We start from the raw sequence: 26,207 nt of genomic DNA on the forward strand, positions 1-26,207 counted from the left end.
AATCTCTGAGCATGGGTGTTACCGTATATGCTGACTTGGCCTCACCCCTGCCTGCAATTGTGCTGAAGCATTTTGTACTAACCGCAGTTTACGGGATCTAGTGCAAGGGAAGCTTCACAGAGCGCCCATTGCAGTAATTCAGATTCCACCCCAATACTATGGACTGAATCCAGACTTGCCTCTCCATTAGCTGGAGACGCTCGCTGGGAGGTGATACTTACAGATTCCTCCTTCTTCTGGCAGCCACCAGCTCCAGTTTCCCTACTGTTCTGGAGAGTTCCCCAGCCTTCCTGAATGGCTTTTAAGCGGGAGGGGGGGGAGGCCTCCATGTTTCCTTCCTCCAGTGTAAGTGGATCTTTGCTCATTACATATCCGGATCTAGCCCTCTGCTTGTGGCCAGCCTACCTGCACTTTTTAGATGGAGCGAGTTATTAATGTTGATTGCAGCTGCAGTCTGAATTATATGGTGTTGCCATAGACAACAAGCATTTGCAGCATCATTCTTCTCCCTCACCCAGTGTTCCCTGTAGAAATTTGGGTGGGTGTAACGTAAATATTAAATAATGCTAAGAATTCAGTTTTAGGGTGTTTTCATTAGAAATTGGAATCCGGGGGTGTGAAGAAATATTAAAAGGAAAGCTGCAGTATTACTTGTAGTACAGCTCTTCTTTTGACAGTCACTGTATCAGAAAGTCAATTTATAGCTCAAGGTTTAACTTCTTGGGGGATACAAGCCTTCTTAGTTGCTGACTTCGTTATTTATGAAGGCCAAGAAATAGAGAGATTTCTGCCACAGGGAAAATCTTATTATTTCTCCAATTCCACACTAAGAAAAATGGTGTTGGTCAGGAATTTCAGTTGAAGAATCTGATGCCATTTGGTTTTTCTGATCCTAGAACTTTGCTTGTCAAATTACTGAGAAAACACTGCATTGGCTGTGGCTTGCAAGCCACATTTTCCCACTTCCAAAAAGCAATAGGAGGGGATCCAGAGGATACGGTTTTGGTCTTTTTTGTGGCCACTGTAATTCAGTTAACATATTTGACTTGAGACCTACCTAGTTATATTCTGAAATCCATATTAGGACAATACAGTACTTTTATTAAGCCAACCTAATAGGGTGCAAGCTTTTGAGATCTCAAACCCAGGTGGCGCTGTGGGTTAAACCACAGAGTCTAGGGCTCGCTGATCAGAAGGTTGGCGGTTCAAATCCCCACGACGGGGTGAGCTCCCGTTGCTCAGTCCCAGCTCCTGCCCACCTAGCAGTTCGAAAGCACGTCAAAGTGCAAGTAGATAAATAGGGGCCGCTCCAGCGGGAAGGTAAACGGCGTTTCTGTGTGCTGCTCTGGTTCACCAGAAAGCGGCTTTGTCATGCTGGCCACATGACCCGGAAGCTGTCTGCGGACAAACGCTGGCTCCCATGGCTTATAGAGCGGGATGAGCGCCGCAACCCCAGAGTCGGACATGACTGGACCTAATGGTCAGGGGTCCCTTTACCTTTTAAACTGGAGAGAGAAGAGCTTGGCTGATGTTGAAGCTATAAAAAGAACAGTGTGTATCTATTTATCTGTTTTTGGTTCCTCCATCAGAAAGTATAGTTTATTGCAGCTCCATAGGACTGAATGGGGCAAGGAAGAGGAGGAGGAGGAGGATGCATGTACTCTAAGGAGGTTCAGGTTGGGAGGCAAATACCTATTGCTAAAACAGTGTGTGGATGTTTGCTCCTTTGGGAAGAAGAAGATACCTCTGCTGCCTTTTTGTTATACCAGTTGATGCAGTGGTACTCCAAAACTTAAAAGGGAGTCTCAAGGGCTCTTGGCTCTGATGAGTATTTAACCAGCACAACATAGGTGCTTGACTGAGTTATTCTACTGGTTGAGCACCTGCAACAGATCATACTACACCAGTTCTCTATTGAGAAAGATAAAGATACTATTGCTCCTGCAGGTTGGTATTTATTTTCACATAGACGTTTGAAGGTGGGAATGTTCCTTGGCTGTTCAACTTTGGATATGTGAAACACTGTATGTGTGTGCATGCACACAGATACTACTGCCACACAGTAAAATGTATGGATGTTGTCTTCTCAAGACAACCATGCTACCCTAGGGAATGTCTCCTGAAAGCCCACATACAGAGAGAACTCACTTTCACGTGCTGAAATGTTATTGGGGTTGCAGAGACTAGGCACACAGAAAATACTTTAGGAGAGGGATGGGGGACCTTTTCCAGACTGAGCACTGCATTCTCATCTGGGCAACCTTCTAGGCATCATATGCCAGTAGTGAGCTGAACCAGAAGCAAAAGTGGGTGAAGCGGTGTACAGAAGGCTAGTTTCTACAAATGCTCAGATGAATTGCGGGGGCATCTGGTAACTAGAGCCTTCTATGAAAGTATGCCCTTAATGGTCTCTCAAAATCAGTGCACTCCTGATCTCCTCACAAGATGGTTTCTGAGTTCACCTTATGTGTTAAAGGTGCAAGCTTTAATCTTTCCACACTAGTCTTCAAAAAATAATTTCGGTTAAGCATTAGTTTTGTATGATTAGATTTCTAGGGTTCTCTTTTCCAGTGCTATGATTAACCGCTTACATTTCTAGAGTGAATCCCAGCCTTCTATTCTATTTTCTAAGTGGCCCATTCCTGCCATAACTATGTTTTGTTTTTGCTATATGTGTGTTGGAACAGTCATCCCTAGCACTCCAGTCTGTATGGTTGTCTTTTCATATTTTGACCAGTAAACGTCCCCAAGTATCTTTCTTACAGCTCTTGATTGATCAGACCTCGTCTGGGGAGGGATTGTGCAGAAGGAGCCCCAAGACACACCAAACAGTAACAGTAGGATTCCAGTAATAAAGCTTTATTAAATCAAATAACAGCAGTTGATCTTAATTCCTATTATAACGCTGTATACGTACGTCACCTCAGCTGTCTAGACTGCTCATAGAAAAAAAAATGGGAAGCTGGAGTCTTGGCAGTACACTGCTGCTTAAAAAAAAGTCTCATCCAACTTGCTTCTGTACTGTGCTCTTACAGCCATGTGTCTGCCATATTTTGCCACACATTGGGCATATTCAGCATTTTGTGTGTCTGTTGCTTCAGTGCCAGCTTGGCTAGGTGGCCTTGGCCACATCTCCTTGGCAACGTCTTCTGTCTCTCACAGCTTCTGGCCTGCTGCCTAGAAAGAAACTCATATATACCCATTCACTCCATTCCACATATCAAGTGTGTTGCAGACATGTTATCAAGCATGTCGTGTGTCAATATGCCATCAGTATGCACTGGTACTATCTTCCAAATAGTTGGCGCGAGCTACATCACTTTTCAATTTTAAATGTGCTAGAAGTGTTGGTAATTTAACTCGTTAACATAAGTTTGCCTTCCTGTAGTTGGTTTCCTGTTTTGTTATGACAGAGAGCATATTCATCTACCTGGTTTACCGCAGGACATGACATCTGAAGCCAAAACCAGCTGATTTTCTTGACCAGCCTGCTTTACCATATAGATCAGAATAAAGGCACTGCCACTATCAATCTGCAGACACCTCAGACTGCAATCTGGGAATCAAAATCCACTTAGAATAAATTTTCTTAGATGTAAGGGACAGAGCCAAGACTCATATAATTTGTTCTTTCTCTTAAGGCTGATGGTGTATTAGAATGTGCCCAGTCTAAAAGGGTGGAATCACACAGGAAAAGGAAGAGTCAAACGGGCTGGTGATTCCAGCTGTAGCAGCAAAATGCACACCTAACTTTCTGTATATTTTGTTTTTCAGTATTAGTAGAAAAGACCTGAGTATCCTTCAACCTTGCAACAGCACGACTGAGAGCTTAAAACTCCTTCTTAGCTCCACAGTGTTTTCACAGGCATAACGTAACAGGTTGGATGATAACTGGGCTGCAAAGCCAGAGAAGCCAGAAACAGCTGAAGGCAAAATCACGTTTCCTAGAATGGGTTGGAGGGCATTCAGTTAATAGGATGATTCCTTCCACTGGATTGGGAGGAGTCCACCTATTAACAGAATGCCCTCCGGTCTACACTTAAAACAGAAATTCATAGTAAATTGTTATTATTGTTATAGACAAGCCCAGGGGGTATGTAGTGGAGAGGAGAGAAATAGTGGTGATTATGTGATCCACTGAGGGGGGGAAACTACTGTAATTCTGATCATAACTCAAAAGGAATATTTCAGAATTGGAAAAGGTTCAGAAAAATGAAAACAAGATCAGAGGAATTGAGTGACTCGCCGGTGAGGAAAGGTTGGAAGGTTGTGAAGGGATTTTTGTTTAGAGAAAAGGTGATTAAGAGATGACATGATAAAAAATTATGAAATGATGGAGAGAGTGGATAGAGAAGTTTTTCTTCCTCTCATAACACTAGAACTTGTGGACATCCCAATGAGGCTTAATGTTGGAAGATTCATGACAGATAGAAGAAAGGCTGGTTGGTGATTGTGAGGACAGGATGCTGGACTAGATGGGCTATTGGCCTGATCCAGCAAGCTCTTCTTATGTTCTCGTATCACAGGCTTTCCCAGCAGCTGATTGGCTTAGTATTTTAAGCATATTTAGTCATCTATCAATTGAGAGCTGTTAGTAAAAACACAGCACTCAAGGGAAATAGGAAAAGAGAACTAATTCAGGTTGTATTAAAAGGTGTGAGGCTGAAATACCTGGACAACTTGCTCTATCACACGTGGATTATTGGAAGATTTTATACCTGCCAAAAAAACCTCACCAACCTCTGCTATATCTAAAAAGTACAATGTATTCTGGAATGGAACACAGTTTCCTTTACAGGTGTATGCAACATGTCGCAACCATCTCTTCCACCATTGATGTTAAATGGGGGGGGGGGAACTACAGTGGTAATTTTCTATTCTACATAGCTTTGTCCGCCCTGCCTGAACAGGCAGGTTCATGACATTACTGATGTGTTTGCTGCTGAACTCCCAGAAAAGAAAGTTAGTAGCTTTTGGTTATTTTAAAAGAAATGTTCATCCAATTACATTCTATAGAATGCCACTTGGAGCTGCATTGCGGCTCTTTGTATTTTCTTGCCCCTGGTAGCTATTTCAGGATAAATATAGGAGCCTCCATTAGTGGAATGAAAACATAGGATCTCTAAGAAGGAGATTTCTCGTTTCACATGTCCTTTAATTTCTGGAACTATTCCCCATCAGGTTAAACTTTCCAGGTTTCTGCAGGCATGAGAAGTTTGTTAATTTTGTGACTCGTCATAGGTAGCTGGTCATACATGGCTAAGCTATGATTCTTTATCTATCTATAAAAGGATACTGTTCTTCCCTTGCCCACAAAGGCATGCCTATTATCAACAACTAATATTCTCCTAAAGGTTTGCAGTCTGAGGCAGTTCACACTTCAAAATAAACGTGCATAGAATTGTGTTGAGTTTTTAATCCTAGAATAATTTTCCAATTTCTTTATGAAGCTGTTATCTGGAGAGTGTCAGTTGAGTCAAATGATGTTCAAGTCAGATTCCCACAAGCCTTTCTGCAGATTCCAAGATGTGTTCCTAATGCAGCTATATTTATCCAACTGAAAACTTGCTTTGCCACTTCTCTGGCCTCTCTCTTGGAGGTCAACAGGCATTGTTCCCATTCTCAGTACAACAGTAAAAAAACAAAAACAAAAAAGTTAAAACATATCAACAGTTATTAAAATAATAATAATCATTTGTTGCTTGTGAGACAACTCATCTTCCAGTAAAACCTTTAAAAATGGGATGAGGCAAGCTTCCAAGAAGTTCCAACAAAATACAGTGTTGGAAACACTCTAACTTCACTGGGTTCTGTGTTCAGCAAGGCAGATAACCACATGCTGAAGGTTTTCTTAACTCACCAGAATTGCAGCACACCCCATAGAGCATAAAAAGAGCCTTGCAGGATACCACCAAAGGGCCTCTCTACTGCAGTGTCTTTTCCTACAGTAGCCAGGCAGAAGCCCACAAGCAAGACATGAAGGAAAAGCCCATCTTGGCATGTTGCCTCTGATCCCGGAGGTAGCCCATAGCCACCATGACTAGTAGCCATTTGATAGCCTTATTGTCCATAATCCCCTTTTAAGGACATCTAACTTTGCGGCTGCATCTTGCGGCAATGAAAAGATCCCTGACTGTAGCCCATAAAATGGAACTTTAAAGACCAACAAATTCTAAGGTGTTTCAGCACTCCTCTGTAGTATGGAGAAACTTCCCCCCAAGCAATCGGAGACTAAACTGAAGCCTTTTTTTTGGTTTGTTTGAGTGTTCATTGAACAGTCTGCACTGTTAAGTTGCTCAGTTGTGACTGCTAGAAACAACACTTGTTTATGAGAGGTTAGAGTGACATTCCTATATAATCACCTGCACTAGAATATTTATTGAAGGATTGTGAAGCCTTGAGGCAAGCAATAACGTAAAGTACATTGTTTTCAGTATGCCCCCCCTTATTTTTGTTACAAATATTTATATCTCAGCTTTCAGGATACAAATCCTTACAAGTAACACTAAAATACATACTTTTAAAGCCACAATAAACAACATCAACCTATAAAATGCCATCAAATTCCTTTCCACAGGGCTGTTGATGGTAAAATGATCCTGGGGTTTGAGTGGAGAAGAGTGTTACTGGAGCAGGCTCCTGACGCCTTCTTCACTTGCCTTGCCTCCCTTTTTCTTGGAGTATTTCCCATAGCATTATTGGTGGTGAAGTCACAGGCAGGTGTCCTGCTTGCAAAGAGGCCCTACACCAGGGGTAGGCAACCTAAGGCCCGGGGGCCGGATACAGCCCAGTCGCCTTCTCGATCCGGCCTGCGGACGGTCCGGGAATCAGCGTGTTCTTACATGAGTAGAATGTGTCCTTTTATTTAAAATGCATCTCTGGGTTATTTGTGGGGCGGGGCCTGCCTGGTGTTCTTACATGAGTGGAATGTGCGCTTTTATTTAAAATGCATCTCTGGGTTATTTGTGGGGCATAGGAATTCGTTCATTTTTTTTCTTTCAAAATATAGTCCCGGCCCCCCACAAGGTCTGAGGGATGGTGGACCGGCCCCCTGTTGAAAAAGGATGCGGACCCCTGCCCTACACACAGGAGCTCACACATAGGAGTTATTCTGCAGACAGTCATGCACAACAGGCAGTTATTGCAAGAAGCAGATGCAGCAATGGAGGCTGGGCTGAAAGCACACGGCTATGTTAATCTGTCACTCGAAACAAGTTAAAATTGTTTGCCTAAACAGGAAAAAGGTGTCTGCCAATTCTGCATAAGGAGTTCCTGGTATGAGATATGTGCAAGAGTACTTCCTATTGAGTCAGATCTAATGCTGTTCAACCTTAGCGCCAACGGTGGCCTTAACTTGGAAATGTAATGAATTGGGCTGCATAAGTACATCTGGAGCTGCATTATACTGAGCATTTGGTCTATCTTGGCCAATGTTGCTTACTCTGGCAGTGACTCTTCAAGTTCTCAGGCAGGGCTATTTGCTCAGCTCAAGTAAATAGGGTTCCTTTTGACTGGAGGTGTTTGTGACTAAGGACCAAACTTGATAGCATGTTTATTGCATGATTGCATTTAGCATTTCTGCATTTATTTATTTTAAGTAGTAGCCCACAAGGTAAGCTGAGTAGAGACCAATGTAGATTTACATCTCCCCCCCCCCCAAAAAAAACCCAATAACCCCTTCCCAAAATGTTCTGTATGCCCTGGGAAGAAATGTTCCATTGGCACAAATGGAGGGTTCTCCCACCTCACTCCAGCTGAGTGTTATTGGGATAGGGTGATTTTCACTGCCGTTGCAGCATGGAGAAAATAGTTATCCCCGGCCATGATTTCAGCTCTGCTAGGAGGTCTCCCCACCACCACCATGGGTTTTAAAAGAAAATTAAATAAAAACACACACATATGATATGCTAATTGCAGTCCTGAAATGAAAATTATGTCTCGTTTAGCTCTCAGTCCCAAGCATCTCCCGTTAAAGGAATGCTGTGATCCCAGTGCTGATCACACACAAATCTCACGAGGCCATGTTTAAAATTTTAAAACTGGATAAATTCATTACAGTAATGCAGTTAACATTGCAGCTAGCTTGACCTTGAGCCTCAGACAGTCTGCATGTAAATTATATGCTGTTAACCACTGAAGGCCAAAACTAGACCTGATATGTCACTTCATGTTGCATCTTCCTTTCTTTTTAAATTGCTAATGGTAAAGGCAGGGGGCCTGATTTTCGCCAGAAGAGGAGGATTACCGTATTTTACGCTCCATAAGACGCACTTTTTCCCTCCTAAAATGGAAGGGAAAATCGCTGTGCGTCTTATGGAGCGAAGGCTTCGCTCCCACTGCCTCCCCCCATCCCCCGTCGCGTTCGGCGGAAGGTGGGGGGAGGCAGCAGCGATGTTGCTGGATCATGCCAGCACCTCCGTTCACCAAAAGAAGCTTCTTTCGGCGAGCGGAGCTGCTAGCACGATCCAGCAACATCTCCGCCGCTTCCCCCGACCTCCCGCCGAACGCGACGGGGGATGGGGGGAGGCGGTGGGAAGCGAAGGGGATGTTGGTGGATCGTGCCAGCAGCTCCGTGAACGGAGCTGCTAGCATGATCCACCAACACCTCCGCTGCCTCCCCCCACGTCCCGCCGAACGCGACGGGGGATGGGGGGAGGCGGTGGGAAGCAAAGGGGATGTTGGTGGATCGTGCCAGCAGCTCCGTTCACGGAGCTGCTAGCACGATCCACCAACACCTCCGCCGCCTCCCCCCACGTCCCGCCGAACGCGACGGGGGATGGGGGGAGGCGGCAAGAAGCGAAGGGGATGTTGGTGGATCGTGCCAGCAGCTCCGTGAACGGAGCTGCTTGCACGAACCACCAACATCTCTGCTGCCTCCCCCCATCCCCCGCCATATTCGGCGGGAGGAGGCAGCTGCGATGCCTGCTTTTGGGATCGGTGGGCGGCAGAGAGGTTGGTAGAGGATTTCCTCCACCACCCCACGCGCTGCCCGCCAATCCCAAAAGCAGGCTTTTGGGATCGGTGCAAGGCATGGGATGGTGGAGGAAACAGCGGGGATGCTGCTGCTTTCTCCACCACCCTGTGCCCCGACGCCAAAAGCAGGCTTATCCCCTGTTGCTTTAAAGGGACATGGGGAGGAGGGGAGAAATCTTCTCCCCTCCTCCCCATGTCCCTTTAAGGAAGCGGGGATGAGCCACTGTGAAGGGAGAAGGGGCTTCCCTTCCAGCACTCCCCTCCGTGTTTTTTAGAGGAGGAAAACCAGGAAAATATTTTTTCTCTGGTTTTTCCCCTTTAAAAAACAAGTGCGTCTTGTGGTCCGGAGCACCTTATGGACCGAAAAATACGGTAGCTTTTTTCTCCCCTACTGCAATCCCAACAAGTTGCCTCCATGGAAGCTTTTCTCCTGGCGCTGATAGCAGGTACAGGTCAGGATCATGTTTTGTTTTTTGTTTAAAATAAACAAAAGAGGAGAAAGAAAAGAGTTTTAAACCCTCCACTTGCACCAATGTCCTAATTTAAAATGTCCCTGTTTAATTGCTAATAACAATTAAAAAGCGAAAGCTGCAACAGTAATAATGCTTAGCATCATGGCTAATTTGGCTCTGACCCATTGCATTATTTTATCAGTTTCTTCTAAAGCAGAGGAGGGCAGACCTGAGTCTTGAGGGATATACTGGTAGTTTGTGTGTTTTTTCTAGGACCATGGTAGCCATCATTTGGTGTGAAAGAAATACATTTTGGATTAAATAATTTGCTTTAAATCCCAAAGGCAAACAGAGCACGGAGTCCTTCCACACAAGAATCCGTTCCTAGTTACCCCAAGCTTCCCTCATTTCAACAGTACAATTAAGGCAGATGGTGTCATTTTGTTACTCCTATCATTAAACATTTGAGAGTCAGAAATTATTGATGATCTGCTGTAAAATCACCCAGAGACACACCAGTAAATCCCGATCTACCTTCCACCCCCTCCTCCAAAGGCTAACTGGAAGCTGGGAGGAGACAATGAAATATAATATAATATTTCCCAGGTGAGTGGGTGCTGACCTAGACAATATAGGAGAAGCTATCCATCTGTTCACATTGGGGACCAAAAGCATACACTTCGAGTGTGTCAAAAATATTTTTGTTGAAATGTGGGTTTCCTTCTGGTGTGTGGGTACTTGTACCCTTACCAGGTAAGTTTGCATCCTGTGTGTCTACAGCCAGCCTCTTTGCATTGGACTCACATGCTGCTGAACAGCAATAAAATAGAGGCTTTCAGGAAAAAGCTGTCCCTTCCTTCACCTAACCTTTTAACCACTCAGCATTTGCTATCTGACGCGTCTCCCATTTTTCCTCTTCTGAAAGCGAGACACTGCTGTGCTTCTTAGGGGGCTCTCTTGGCTTTGATTAGCTTCTATTGAAGTTTTCATGCAGGCTCCGCTCTCCTTGGGCACAGCAGGTGGCCTTAGCCTTCTCTTAAAGTTCTGCTGCTCTGCTCCTCAGCTCCCAAAGTTGGATCTGTTCTCACACTGGCCTGGCTTTATGTTGAAACATTTTCTAACAAACTTGTGGAGTGCTTTCTCTGTTGAACGATCATAAGGTATCCTGCCAGGGTTGATAATGAAACTAGATGACCTTAATAATAATTTAAATAATAATTTTATTATTCATATCTCCACACTTCCAACACCCAACAGTAAATGACATAGTGCTCATTTTTCTTGAAAAAGAAGTGCCAGAACTGAGTTCCGGCTGGAAAAAAGCCCTGGTTGTGCAGCATGTAATGCCTTGTATTTCCATGTTATTCAAAACCTATATCTCTGAATAAGTTACAGCAATACACAGACCGTTTACAAGGGTAAGGAAAATGTCTGGCTGAGTCTGGGGAATGGAGAATTAGGAAAGCACAGGGTTTAAGAAACACAACCCAATTATTCACTGAAAGGGAATTTGTTGCCCTACCTGTTCCAGTAATGCAGGCTTGTTTGATCAGCAACCAAGTTTTTGGTCTAATAGAAATTTATGAGCACTGAAAAGAAGGTAGAGGATTTTAAGATTTGCCCCATTGGGCATAATGGTTTTCCTACTTGGCAACCGGAGGGGACTTATCTTTCACAAATACTTCTCTCCCTGATCCTCTGGATTTATCGGATGCACTCTTTTATGCATAATCGTGGGTGCTCAGCACAAAATTATAACCGATGATGGTGTTCCAGCTTATTGGAGCAGAACTGCTTAAATTTTGTTGGTTTTGGTTTCTGCATTTTTACCCTGTCTTTCAAACATGCTCCCTGGTCAGCTTACAAGGTTTCAGAATAAAATACATAATGAAAATCTACAACCACAAACGAACAAAAATTCACAGTGGTCCTAATGAAACAGTAAACATACTCAGACAACTAAAACTGGCATTAAGCCTGCCTCAGTAGCCCCACTGGGACCCTCAGGGCGGTTTACAGAAGAATAAAGTCACAAGACATTCTTAATGATGCTGCGCTAGAATGACCTGCAAACAAAATGAGTTTGCACTCCATACTCTTACGTGAAACATAAGTTTTGGGAAAAGAATGTGCCTTTAGTACTGTAAACCATAGTACAGGACCTGGTTAAATCCTGCTATCCTGAAACTTGCTTTCTTTGAGCACAGCGGTTTCTGTGTTCCAGTCGCACTTCTGCTGTAGGAACCATGGGATGCGTTGTGAATTCTGAATGACTGAACTGGCTGTGTTACAGAACTTCTGCATTCTTTCTTTGGATCTTCCTCGCAAATCACTGGAACTAGCGTTTGGACCTTTACGTGCTTCTGTTTAGTCATTTTCCCAACTCCCCATAGCATCTCGAAGCTGAATTGTAGTGCTCTATAAATTTCAGAGGAGTATCGTGAGTTTACTTCAAGGAGCTAAACCCTGGTACATACTTCCAGTTACAGGTGGGTAGCCGTGTTGGTCTGCCATAGTCGAAACAAAATAGAAAATTCTTACCAGTAGCACCTTAGAGACCAACTGAGACTGGTACATACTGTTTGTTGTGTGTGCACACAAGAGTGTGTGGGATGGTGTGGAGAACTAGCCCAACACCAGGTAGGGGTTAAATTTTGTGACAGTTAGAACCCTTAGGGGCGGGCTCAGCCTGGGTATAAAACACCCCTCCCAGTGGTCAGTAAGGAAGTTAGAAGTGTGGGGAGTTAGAAGGAGAGTTGAGTTAGTTGAGGAGTGTGAGTCAGGAGTGAGAGCTGGAAGTTTAAGAGTCTTAGGTGTAGCATTGGTGGAAGATAGCAGAGAGGATAAGCAGATTGTGAAACGTGTTGTTATTGGTATTTAGTTAACTGTTAGAGGTAATAGGCCGGTATCATTTAGAGATAATAGGCCGGTATAGGACCACCGTTATAAGCTTATTGAACATCCTTTTATTTATCAGCAACCACAAGCTTTTGTACTCAAGAAACAACTTCTTTGTTCACATTATCCTCGTCTGTGGTAAATGAAGCAAGCAGGTTCCAGCTAGCAGTCTGGTGGGTTGCAGCTGGGGACCGTTTGTCGTTGGTGCAGCACTCATAGACCGTGAAACGTCCGGGGGTGGCTGTACAGGGTGGAAGGGCCCGCGACACAACTTTTTAGCCCAACCAACCATTGTCACGTGACTCCTGGTGGGTTGCCCAAGGGAGAATGTGTCACGGGGGGGGGGGAGTACTCATCCCTGCTTTTAAGCATCTTGGGACCCCAGATCCTAGTATCATGAGTAAGTGAAGATAACTTGTGGCTGTCTATGTTTTCTGCACCATGCATTCTCTGTCATGTCTCCCTTATTCACTTTTTTCCTAAAGTGGAAACTCACAAATGTTTTATCTTTTTGTTTGCCCTTTTATGCCCCTTTCCCAACACTCCAGTATCCTTTTGAGATAATGTGACTAGAACTGGAAGTCAGGTAGAAGTGCAAATTTCTAGTCTTCTCCCCTTGGATCCCTGGAAGAAGGGGAGAGGAGTGTGCATGAGCCAGAGACTTGCCTCTGCTTGTTCTGGATCCTTCAAACCACAGTTTGAAGAATCCGCTGAACTGAACCTTTGTCTTTTCTGATCTTTATCTGTGTGCTTCATAGGTACCAGGTGTTGTAGTGACAATTTGTTCTAATAATTGTTCTTCCTTGCCAGAATATGCTGTTCAGACCTGTTAGTGTAGTTCATGAAGGTCTTGCCTGTAAAGCTAAAGAGGAAAGAAACTGTGTGCTGTTTAAATTATTTCTTTTTAAAAAAGAAAAATAACAAAAGGTTTTATGGCAAAGGCCTTCAGTGGCTTGTTTTCAGTAGTTTGTTGCTTGCTACCCACTATCCTTCTTGGTCTGCTTTCGGAAAGCTACAGGCAACAAAGGAAAGGGTTTGGGTGTTTCCTCAATCTGCAGTGTTAATGACCTGATTCATGCCAGGGAAAGGGCACAAGCACCCCCGTATTATTTTTGAGGGAACTCATGCAGGCAAAAAACAACAGAAAGGGTTTTCGCAGAAGTATTCCATTGTGCACAATGGGGCTCATTCCCTAGAATGGAGCATTAGGATTGGAGCTCACCCCAAAATTGGAGCACATTTTGGGTTGCTTGTACTCCATAAATATTTAGGGTTGAATCCAGTGAAATAATTTCACAAGCAGAACATTGGGGTCATAGTGGATAGCTCCATGAAGATATCGACCTAGTGTATGGAAGGAATAAGGAGAATTCCATTCCAAGGCTTATAGGAATAGGAATAGGAATAATTTATTATTGGCCAAGTACATTTTCCAACATACTTGGAATTTGTTTCGGCTACATTGCAATGTAAATATACAGACACTGTTCCTCTCACAATACAAAGAAGCAAAGAAACCCCACCCATATTTTACCTCCCCTTAAGCTATACAACTATGAATTTAACAATTTAATGGCACAAACTATTCTTGTGCCTGGCCGATTTTGTATATGAAGTCCTGTAGCGACGTCCAGATGGAAGTAAATCAAGCAGATGATGACCGGGATGTAAAGGATCTGCTACAATTCTCTCTGCTCTCTTCCTAACTCGGGTAGCATAAATTGTCTCTATTGAAGGCAAGCTAACACCAATTACCCTTTCTGCAATTCTTACAGCTCGTTGGAGCCTTTTCTTGTCTCTCTTGGAGGATGTACCGTACCAAGCTGTTATAGAATTACAGAGAACAGTTTACTTCCATATTATGAAAGGAATGGAAAATAAAACTGACAATGCTGTATAATAATTGTGATCACACTTGGAATACTGGTGTATAGTTTTGGTCACTTAACCTCAAAAAGGATATTTGTATAATTAGAAAGATTCAGGAAACTGCATCAAAAATGATCAAGGGGATGGAGCAACTCATCTATGAAGAAAGATTGCAGCATTTGGAACATTTTAGTTTGGAGAAAAGATAAGAGGTGACATGACAGAAGTTTATAAAATTATGCAGCACATGAAGAATGTGGATAGAGAACAGCTTTCTTCCCTCGTAGCACTAGAACTTGTGGACAGCGAAGGAAACCGAATGTTGGAAGATTCAGGACAGATAAAAGAAAGTCCTTATCCACACAGCGCATAGTTAAACTATGGAACTCCCTGCTACAGGAGGCAGTGATGGCCACCAACCTGAATGGCTTTAAAATAGGATTAGGCAAATTTATGTAGAAGAGGGCTATCAATATCTACTAGTCAGGATGGCTGTGCTCTGCCTCCACAGTCGGAGTCAGCAATGTGTCTCAATGGATGTCAGGGATTGCCCGGCTCCTCGCGAGGAGAGGGAGAGAGGAGGCACTACTCGGGAGCTCAGCCGGGGCAAGGGTTTTCCTTGGCAGGAGCAAGAGGAAAGAGGTTCTCCTCTCGAGGAAGAGAGGGACAGGAGGACTACTCGAGAGGAGGGGCTGGTTGGAGGTCCTGCTCGAGAGGAGGACTGGGAGAGCAGCTCTTTGTGAGAGGGGGGCTCTCTACGTTACAGGGAACCCCAGCCGCTTCCTCCTCCTCTTCTAGCCTTTTGCCTGAGCTCTCTCCAAGGGAGGTGGAGCTGCGAAGGCTTGGAGACTCTGGGCAAAGACCCAGCACCGCCAGCCAGAGAGGATCTGAGGAAGAAATGCCGCTTCCGGTGCCAGCACAGCATCGGGGGGGGGGGGTCACGTCGTTTTAGGGTGCCGAGACTTTGGTGTTGGGTGGCGAACAGGAGAAGGGCACTTCCAGATTCTGCAAGTGACTGAGCGGTCATGTTTTGAACTAGCTCCACACTGTAAATAGTTATGCATAATAAATAGTTTTAGCTATTGAAGGCTCTGTCGTTACTCGTGAGCAACACTTGGGAAAACCCTGAGAATACCAGTTTGTAGAAACCACAGGCAGAAAGAGTGCTCTTGTGCTTGAATCCTGCTTTCGGGTTTCCCACATGCATCTGGTGCCACTGTGAGAACAGGATGCTGGACTAATGGGCCATTGGCCTGATCCAGCAGGCTCTTATTATGTTCTTTTCAGCAAGCCTTGTGCGACCATTTCAGACGGGCCATGGTGCTTGCAACATTCAAATTCCCTAACATTGTACTGTGATCCTGGCTGAGTCAAGAGCTTGGATTGCACAAAGTAGATTTGTCCCCTTATGGAAGAATGGATGCTTCTCTCTCTCAGCCCCCAGGATGACACACTTGCAGACACGAGCAAAGATGTGCATGCATTAGACAGTGCAACAGCACATGCAGTGCGTCCCAAGTGATTCCTTCCGCGGTATGTCAAGGCTGAGATGTACTGGAGAGGCTGGCAGGCATCTTGCTGAAATGCTGCATCTTCTACCCGCCAGAGTGCATGCCGATTGAGTCACTGGCAGTTGTTGTTCCATATTTTCCCTGCAGAAAGGAGCAGACAGAAGATGCCGTCACTGCTGCTTGCTTCTGTTCCCAGCATTGAATGTGTGTTGATGAAAAGGTTCCTCCTGCCCCCAAAGAGCTGCTTTGTGGCCACTTGCAATGATACGTTCTGAGGCTAAACATACCTGTCCTCCTCCGCTTTGTCTTTTCCTAGCTGCTTTTGGTAACTTGCATTGGAATGGTGGGGAGGACTCTTGAAATATTTTTGTTTACTGGGGCCAAGCCCAAAATTTGCTAGAACAGGAAACTCAGAGCCATAGACATCTCTTGGACGCAGTTTAACAGGGAGCATAGTGACTGGAATTATTTCAGAGCCACTTCTGAGCAGTTACTGGAGCTTGGAGAAGTGGCAGTCGGCAGAAAATAAATAAAGCTGGGCGTGTGGCTTGGAAAATTAATAGGGCCGCACTTGGAGTTTTCAGTCCATTCTTGCTAAGCGCGGTGGAAGTAACAAAAACATGAAGTCTCCACTTGATTTGCCCCTGTGTAGTTCATACCCCACAGGTTAAGTGAAGTATCATCGGAGCAGAAGAGCACCCGCAGACTCCTGAAAACAAAGGAGTTAAAAGCTGTTGCATTAGTTCGGGGGTCTGCAACCTGTGGCTCCGGAGCCGCATGCGGCTCTTTTACACCTTTGCCGCGGCTCCGGGGCTCCAGGGCGGATACGCCTGTCCACTTTTCCAGCTGGCCAGTGGCAGCGGCGGCCCGCCCTCCAGAGGCTGAGGGCGCTGCTGCTGTGCTGCTCTGCTCATGCGTCGTGCCTTGTTTCTGCCAGCGCAGGCGCAGCAGCAGACAGCAGCAGTTTCCCTCCGGAGGTGTGGCTGCTGCTGCTGGCGTGGAGCTGCTGCTGGCTGCTGCGTCGAGAAAAAAAGGCTGCATGGAGAAAAAGGCAGTTGTGCGTTCTTCCGCAGCAGCGCCGAGCGGAGCCACCGCCGGACCTCACCAGGCAAGGTTAGTCGCGTCGCCCCCGCCTTCCAGGGCGCAAAGCTGGGCTGGCTGGGCAGAAACTGCCGTCAAGCTCTCTGCCTGCCGCGGGCGGGGGGCTTTGCAACCCCCAACGAGTCCCTTGTGGTGGGGGACTGGGACTGGGGAGGGGGAGTCCTCTGCCGCTGCTTCCTCAGGTGTGTTGCTTAGGCTGCCGGGCGGAGCGCGGGAGTGCAAGTTGGCCGCCTGCGCCACGCCCTCCAGCTGTGGCCTCTCCAAAGTGGCCTCTCCAAACGCGCGGCGCAAAGAGCGGTGCCTTGGCTTTGCCCCCGTTTGGTTGGGCAGCCTGTGGCTGGAGGAGATCCGGGGGATTCCACCTCGGCGGCTGAAAGAGGGGCTTGTCCTCCCGCGCTTTCTTTTCTCCCAGTTCTAGGTCACTCGACCCACAATAGCACTTCTTTAGTCTCCTTGCCGCACGCGCTCTGGCAACTTTTCAGGCTCCGGCTTGCATAAAAACTGGGAAAGCTTTCTCTCGCTTCCTTCCCCCCTCCCCCTCTCATTTCCTTCTCCCCTCCCCCTCCGATGCTGCTCTCCAACCACCTACCTGCTTGTCACGAGTTTCGACCCCCCCCCCCACTCCTTGGAAGGGTTTCATTATTGGAGCTGAGCTTGTCCCCTGCTGAGGTAAATGACTTATTGCTCTGCTTCGACCGGGGTGGGGTGTGGGGTGTGCTGGTAAAGAAAACCAAACCTGCGTAACTTATGCAGAGACAGAATTTACTAGGTGGGGGAGAAGCCCCTGTCGTGACTTCCAGGAGTTTGGAAGCACAGACAGCCCACCAAAAAGAAAACTTGTGAAAATGCTTCCTTCGCGAGGACAAGGAGTAATAGGGGTGGAGATGGGCCGAAAGTCCAAAGGAAATGAATTCTTGAAGTGGGAGGATGTACTACGGGAGGCAGAATAAAGGGCTGGTTCTCACAGAGACATGGGTAGGAAAATGACGCCCCAAAAGGTTGCAGTTTTTCCTTTGTCCTGAGTGTGTGTTAGGGGAGCCTTGACAAAGCACCTGTTGGCGTGGAAGAGAGGAGTCCTAACTTGGATCTGTGTTCATGTGCAAAATCTATCGCCATTGTCATTAAGGGGGCAGGGAACTCCCCTAAAAAGGTTTGAACACTACGAACTACTACAGCCACCTGTATGCAAGTCAGCACAAACATCACAGGCTTCTCTGGTGCAATTCTGTGCTTTATTTAGCAAGAGAGGAGGTTGGAAGAGGTGAGCATAGCCTCTGGTCTGGAATATTAAGGGTAAAAGACACTAACATTATTGTAAAAGCCAGCAGTCTTCAATTAGACATGGGACAAACATTTAACACAAGTGTGCAGTTGAGGACTCATTTTTTTTAAAAAACAACAACAAATCAAATATTTGTATGCTGTTGCAACCCACCTTGGATCAGGCTGTGACCTGGTAGTGGTCCCCAGGGTGGATAAAAATGAATGATTTAAAAAAATGAATTTTTTTTATTTAAATCAGATTTTTTTTATTTAAATCGGATTTTTAAAATTTAAATCGGATTTTTTAAAATAAAATGCAATGTTATATTTGTTTTAAATGTCGCAATGTTTTTGCGGCTCCCAGTTTCTTGTTTTTTCTTCGGAAACGGGTCCAAGTGGCTCTTTTTGTCTTAAAGGTTGCAGACCCCTGCATTAGTTGGTGCCTGGTTTTGGCAGCAGAGGTGGGCTACAGGGGCTGGGTGGTGGGGTGCGGGGAAGTAATGTCTGGCCAAGTCTGGCAGAAGAGATGCAGAAATAAAAATATTTCATGCAGATGGGGGGAAGAAGCATTTGTGATTACTCACAAAAAGTCAAAAGGGAATGAAAATATAGTTTTTGTTAAACATGTAGCCTTAGTGCAGCCTGTGGAGGCTGTGGCTGATGTGAGCTGCAGTCCAAAACACGGAGGAACCAGGCTGGTGAAGGCTGCCCCCCCCCTTTTAAAGGCAGAACCGGCACGTTACCAGCTATTAAGAGGCTGTGTTGCTTTAATCGTTCAAAAGGGAACAATGCATGTGATGAAGAGCAACAATTGCAGAACACAGTCCAAGCTAAAGTACCAATAATAATGTTAGGCATGCTGGAGTAGTCCTGTTGTTTTCAGAGTAGCTTAAAATGCTGTACTGTCATAATCACACTTTTCTTCAAGCATATTCTGTGCACAGCTAAGGGGCTTGATGCTGGAAAAAAGGGTTGGTTGATGTTATGGTTGTGGCATTCTGGAAAAAACATTTCACTCCGTTTCTCATGCATACTGTTGGCAGGGAATCTGTTGCTTATGCACTCTACCTCTTTCACAATCCTCTTGCAATCAGAGTCTGCCAAGTCAGGTACCTTTTTGCATGAAAGGGAGCTTGGTATATATGGAGTAAAATGGGGTGGGGGTGGGGGTTGAATGTTGTCACCCTTCCAAAAAAGACATATTCTAATTTTCCTCCACGTTGAGGTCAAAGGTGTTGCTTCCATTGGCAATATTCCTTGAATTTGTAATCCACAAATCATGCATCTACACACAAGGTTGTCTGTTTAGTTTCTGCTGGGGAAAAATGAATAGGTTTTGTCAGTCTGCTCTGATTTTGGACCTCAGCTTAATTCCTGAAGAGTAGCCATGGTTTGTTGGTAGCAAGAAAAGATAAAAAGTGTTCCAGCTCCTTAGGAACTGACAGGCCTATTGTGACATGAGCTTCAGGGCAGCAGCTTACTCTTTCAGATGTTTTTAAAAGAATTAAGATCATTCATAGCTTTGAAGTTAGCACTGAATGGATTTTAGAACGTTTTAAATCAGCAGTGGAATTCTGTGTCTTGGTAGCACGTGTTAGGGGATTCCACGGAATAATATATCCTAGAATGCAGTGTCTCATGGATATTGTGCAGATTGCATGGAGGAAAGAGTCTTCAGTCTTTTTTTTCTTGAAGAGAACTTTAGAGCAATAAGAAAAGCACCCAAACAAGCCTCAAACAAAGGGTTAGGAAGTGAAAATTCTGTCTTTGGTGATTATAGTCAGGAACCTCACAAGATCCAGTGCCCCTCGTTTCTGTGGGTTCTACATAGAAGAGCTTATTGGTGGATTGTGCCCAGTCAAAAGCTATGCACAAAATGCACAAGCATTTTAAGGTTTTAAGATGGAATTAGTATGCGTTGATTCTTTTATCTGTCTCCATAGGTTTGGTGAATATGCTTTGTTGTTTTTGGTATATTGTAGTTTTCATAGGTATAGATAAAGAGCAGGTAAAAGAATAATAGTAATTAGTTACTAAATCATCATCTCCTTGACATAATAGTAATGTCAGTCCGTTGGGGCCAACTCTGTGTTAAGTGTTGACATCTTCTAGGAATCAAAGTGAATCAACCAAAATACTTTGTACAGGATGTTTACCACCTTTCACAGCTTAATGGGTTTCGGACATGACCAGCGTGGAGTGTATTTGATCTAGTGACCTTGAGATGTAACTGCCCCCACTCCCAATATTCTGTTTGCAGTCTCCTGGATGATCCATCATAGAAGTCTGCAGGCCAACATTTTTAAAAGATAGCAACCTTAATTCAAAGTGAACTTAAAGTATCTGGACTCTAACCTCTTGAATATAAATCAAGTATGCTTTTCCTGCCTCGCCAAACGCAAAAACCAATATGTTGTCCCAGCTCTAATTTAGAGGGTAGAAAGCATTAATGATATGATATCTTCCCTTGTTCAAACATAGCTGATGGTTTTCCTTTTCTTCCAACAGGATCCAACAGCAGCCTCTATATCTGACAGAGACTGTGACACGAGAGAGGGAGAAACTGTAGCTATGAATTACAAACCATCCCCCCTGCAAGTGAAACTAGGTAGGTTTTATGCATCTGGACATATACTGAAGGAGCTCTGTGATTTGGGTACTTGGCTATGGCAGTTGCACATACAGTGGTACCTTGGTTCTCAAACTTAATCCATTCCAGAAGTCCGTTCCAAAACCAAGGTGCACTTTCCCATAGAAAGTAATGCAAAACAGATTAATCCATTCCAGGCTTTTAAAAACAATCCCTAAAGCAGCAATTTAACATGAATTTTACTATCTAACGAGACCACTGATCCATAAAATGAAAGCAATAAACAATGTACTGCGGTCACACAATCAATCAGTCGCAAAAACAAAAAAAGAGCCGCAGAAACAAAAACGCAAAATAAATAGCAAAAACAGCGTAATGCTCAAAACAGAACTGTGGCACTCAAATTGGAAGCATAAGACTCAAAACTGAGCACGTTTGGCTTCCAAAAAAAAGTTCACAAACCGGAACACTTACTTCCAGGTTTGTAGTGTTTGGTTTCCAAGTTGTTTTAGTACCAATGTGTTTGAGAACCAAGGTACCACTGTACTTAATTTCCTAGAACTTGTCTCCATTTTGTTTTCTCCTTCTCTCTCTGCCTCTCGGGGCAAATGTACACTGGCAACATACACATGTTTCACCATCATCTCTTTACTTTAAAGAAACCTTGGAAGTGCCTATGAGAGTTGGAGGGGGGAAGGTAAAGAACAGAACTCTTGGTACCCACACTAAGCTGCAATTCTCAGGATTTGGGCTAGAGGAATCCATGACAATTCATCTTTGTATGAAGCCAGTATGATTTAATGGTGAACACATACAATACTCTTTCTCCTCCCGCATAAGAACCTTGTTGTACCAAGGACCTAGTCCAGTATCCTTTCCCCCAACAGATTAGAAACCAGCAAGCAGGACAGGGGGACAGTAGCACTTCCCCTACTGCTGATCCTCAGCAACTGGTATTCAAAGGGGTAATGAAGGTGGAATCCAGCCATCATGCCTACTAGCCATTGAAAGACACATTCTCCATGAATCTGTCTAGTCCCCTTTTCAAACCATTCATATTTGCCATCTTCTCATTTCATGGTGAATTCCATAAAACTATATACCATGAGAAGAAGTACCAGTACTATCTTTTGTCCGTCCGCCTGACTGACCATTCAGCTTCATTGAATCAGCCCAGGTTCTAATATCATAGGAGTGGAAGTAGTGCCACTGATAGGAACCACCATAGGTTTTACGATTTTATTAATTTATTTCATAAAATTTATGCACTGCTTGATTGTAAAAAAAGAACAAAAAACCTCAATGCGGTTTTGTTGTTGTTGTTGTTGTTCAGTCGTTCAGTCGTGTCCGACTCTTCGTGACCCCATGGACCAGAGCACGCCAGGCACGCCTATCATTCACTGCCTCCCGCAGTTTGGCCAATGCGGTTTACCAAAAGATAAAACACTTAAATTGATGAGAATTCATAGCCATACTATAAAGCATCCAAAAGTTGAAATACTAAAACAGATTAGAATTACCTCAACATTCAAGGCTCGTCAAAACAAGAATGTTGTAAGCAGGTGCCAGAAAATACAGTTAAGGCGCGTGCTTGATCTCAATAAGCAGGGAGTTCCAAAGTGCAGCTGCTGCCACACTGAGCGATAGAGTTCTTACAAATGCAACCATGACCTACTATTGGAAATTGATGTACTATGCAAAAGGCATATAAATAGATATGGCGGGAAATGTTTGTCTCTAGTTGCTGTGGGTCACTGATAATATTGCAACCTTTAAGACACCTTTTTGTTTGGATGCCTTCTTCTAAAACTGTCAGTGTTGCTTGTTATCCATATTGGTAGGATTATCCCTGTTGCCACTTCCCGGCTTCTGTTTGGCCATCGCCCCTGCCCCCATTTATTTCTACTGTTATTCTGCTCTTATGCAGGCCTCTCAATGGCTTCCCCTCTTAGGGACTGATAATTTTATGTTGTCTGTTTGCTTTGGCATTTGTGCTTATTTTGGGTGACAGGTCATTTTAAAGGATAGGCACCTTGTCATTTGTTTGGAAAGTTATATGGTAAATGGTAAATGACATAGCCTTGGGAGTTAGAGGCAAGAGGGCTCATCTGAACAGATGCAAGGCATGAAATTAATAATGGCAAGCCAATGAAAACATGTCAGAGCTGGGAGGGGGACAAAAGCTATCAAAATCCTTCTATAATAACAAACGTCTTTGAAAGTCCATTTTGTAGAGCAGCAGACTTGGGGGCGGGGAGCAATTCCCAGAACTGCACAAACTGTTTTTAATGAAGCTTATGCAATTTTCAGTAGACCTTCTGGTTTCTAATGAATCTATTGACTCCTGGTCGCCTCTACTGAATGCCATGTGCTTAACTTGTAAAATGCTTATTAGAACTCTTGTAAAAAGTGAATATCTAGTCCTAGAAGGGAAAAGGGAAAGCAGGTGAGATATTTCAGATGTTCTACCAACTCACTATGCTCAATACTTTGCATTTACATCGCATATTAATTTACATGCATTCTCTTAGTAATCCTTAGACGGAGTGTAGGGAACCTCTAGATGTTGTTGGACTGCAGCTGCTATCAGCCCCAGACAGCATGGCCAGAGGTTGAGTTGTTGCCCAGCAGCTTCTGGAAAGCCACAGATACTTCATCCCTGCCTTAGCACAATCCTGTAAGGTTTAGCCTTATTTGTATGTTGCAACTCTGGCGTAAAGGCGGAAAGTGTGATATGCCTAAGGCTACCACATGAGCTTGATTTGAACTGAGGGTTCCAGGTTGGCAGCTCCGTCTCTTGTAGCATTTAGATTTTTCTCCCACACCTCCCTGTGTGGAGCATGACTTTCACTCGTTTAAGTATAGGGCAGTGTTTTTCAACCACTGTTCCGCGGCACACTAGTGTGCCGCGAGATGTTGCCTGGTGTGCCGTGGGAAAAATTGAAAAATTACTTTATATATAGTCAATATAGGCACAGAATTAATTTTTTTAACATTTTCTAATGGTGGTGTGCCTCGTGATTTGTTTCATGAAACAAGTGTGCCTTTGCCCAAAAAAGGTTGAAAAACACTGGTATAGGGAATCCAGGGTTTACTGAAAAATCAAGAAATGCCACTATGCCCCCCCCAGGTTTGAACTGAACAACGCCATGAAATTTTGTTATATCTTGAAGGATGAGTTGAGTCACCCCGAGTAAGTATGAGGCCTCCAGTGCTGAATTGCTACAAGCTTGTCTTGTGCTAATATTGGAACACTAAAGTATTATGCATTAGGGACTGCCAGTTGTAAACCAAAATTCCTTCTCTTGACCATGTTATCTGCACTACAGCTACTTTAAAAGTGCTTTGATTGTCTACATTGTCTTATATTTGTTGTTAGCTGCCCTGAGCCCGGTTTCTGGATCGGGAAGGGCGGGGTAGAAATAAAAAAAAATATTATTATTACTACTACTACTACTACTACTACTACTACTACTACTACTACTACATAGTGTGGGTACATTCTTTTATTTGACTGTCAGTCAGAAAAAATACATTTGTACAGAATTAAAAAAACCTCTGAAGGAACTTTGAAGAAAAAAAGGAAAACACATCCCACAATGGAATGGAGCTAAACAGATAGCCCCATATCGATACAATCAATTAAAATCTTACGGTGCTTAAAAGCTAAAAAAAAGAAATTTAGCCACCTGGGAGGCTGTATTTCTAGTGACATTGTTCAATAAGTATAAAACCTGTCTTTCTCTGGATAAGTATAAAACCTGTCTTTCTCTGGTTACAGGTGGGTAGCCGTGTTGGTCTGCCATAGTCAAAACAAAATCGAAAATTCTTTCTAGTAGCACCTTAGAGACCAACTGAGTTTGTTCCTGGTATGAGCTTTCGTGTGCATGCACACTTCTTCAGATACACTGAGTTTGTGTATCTGAAGAAGTGTGCATGCACACGAAAGCTCATACCAAGAACAAACTCAGCTGGTCTCTAAGGTGCTACTGGAAAGAATTTTCTATTTTGTTTCTCTGGATAGAGAGCTAAATTGATGTAAAAGTGGAGCTATAAGGTTTTGCCTGAGTTCTACATAGAGAGGACAAGCATAGTGTGGGTAAAGCACCTCTTTTAGTGGTGATGGTCACATGAGCTGGAAAGCTGCAACTAAATGTGTATGTACATTGCAAGAAATTAATATTACTAAAGCCCTGGTCTGTTAGCTGTGTCCTTCATTCCCACGTGTCACCAGGAGCTGTGTTAACATGTGAAAGCCTAAAAGCCATACAGTCTAGAAACATATTTGTTTCAAAACGAAAGCCAAGGTTCACACATTTCAAGCAGATAGTTGTGCGCTGAGCTGCCCGTTTCAGAATTGTGTAGGATATAATTCCTCCTCCCTCCCATGAAGTGGTTGTGTTAACTCCAGGCTTCGGTGACCTCAGGTTAATGGATTGCCTCTGCTTTTCAGAGGCTGTCTTTGCGGATGTCAAAGGAGTGATATGTTTGGGGAAGTAGAAAGGAGGCATCAGAGACTGACTTGCACATGTCATGTGGTGGTCTTGTCTATTGAATGGTATTGATCCATCAGGGGTACTAAATTGCTCTGCTGACTGGAAGAGGAAATAAGGGAAGGAAATACTAATCATTGTCCATTCAGAAGGTGACACGGTTCCAGCATTCAAGATAATGGCCTCATGTTCATGTCTTGACAGTTTGAAATCTTGATTGATGCACCCCTGACTTGGGTAAGGGAACGCTCATCCTCCTCCCTGCATCTCCCAGTGTCCCAGACCAAATGCTATTTTTCCTCAAGAGTACCTATGCGTTTGGCCATTATGGGAAATAGAATAACCACCACAACTGTATCCAAGAGCAGCTATCCGGTATTTGAGCATTGCTGTGAACCCACCAACACCCCCCTCCCCAAAAAAACTCCATGAAATGCTAATAATATAAGAAAAACTTCTGGATCAGGCCAGTGGCCCATCTAGCCCAGCATCCTGCGCTCACAGTAGCCAGCCAGGTGCCTATGGGAAGCCAGCAAACAGGACCTGATCACAACAGCATTTCCCCCACAAGACATTCCCAGCAACTGGGATTTAGACATGGAGGCAGAGCATAGCCATCATGGCTAGTAGACATTGATAGTCTTTTCCTCCATAAATTTGTCTAATTCTTTTTCAGTGGCATTCAAGTTGGTGGTTAGCATAAGAAACATGTAATGGTCCATCTGGTAACAAAAATGTGAAACATCAGGAAAATCAGCCAGCTTAGATTAGGCAACCACTGTAACACCAAACTTTAAAAATGGCACTGGGAAATTGCAGTCCTCTCTACATGATATCTGCGCTCAGTGAATTGCACTAGCAAGGCTAGATTACGGGTCACCTTACAAATAGGTAACTGTCTAAACAAGAATCAAAGAAAGGTAAGAAGACTACCTTCACAGTGGTGGGAAGTGAACAATTACACACACACGCACACCCATTTGCATCCCCTTTGGGATTGCTGCATTCTGCTTATAAATCATCTGGAGTTAGATTGGGCAGTAAAGTAACGTTTTTG

At 44.2% G+C, this 26,207-nt stretch overlaps 1 protein-coding gene across 2 annotated transcripts in view; it reads left to right on the forward strand.

Annotated features, from left to right (window-relative positions):
* FAM219A (family with sequence similarity 219 member A) overlaps positions 1 to 26,207 on the forward strand; it is a 57,263-nt gene that overhangs the window by 16,982 nt on the left and 14,074 nt on the right. For both annotated transcript variants that reach the window (XM_033164161.1, XM_033164160.1), the window contains exon 2: positions 20,576 to 20,675. In XM_033164161.1, the coding sequence (XP_033020052.1) occupies positions 20,576 to 20,675 (100 nt within the window). The remainder of the gene's footprint in view (positions 1 to 20,575; positions 20,676 to 26,207) is intronic.

Source organism: Lacerta agilis, chromosome 11 (assembly GCF_009819535.1).
Source record: "Lacerta agilis isolate rLacAgi1 chromosome 11, rLacAgi1.pri, whole genome shotgun sequence".
Taxonomy (NCBI): Eukaryota; Metazoa; Chordata; class Lepidosauria; order Squamata; family Lacertidae; genus Lacerta; species Lacerta agilis.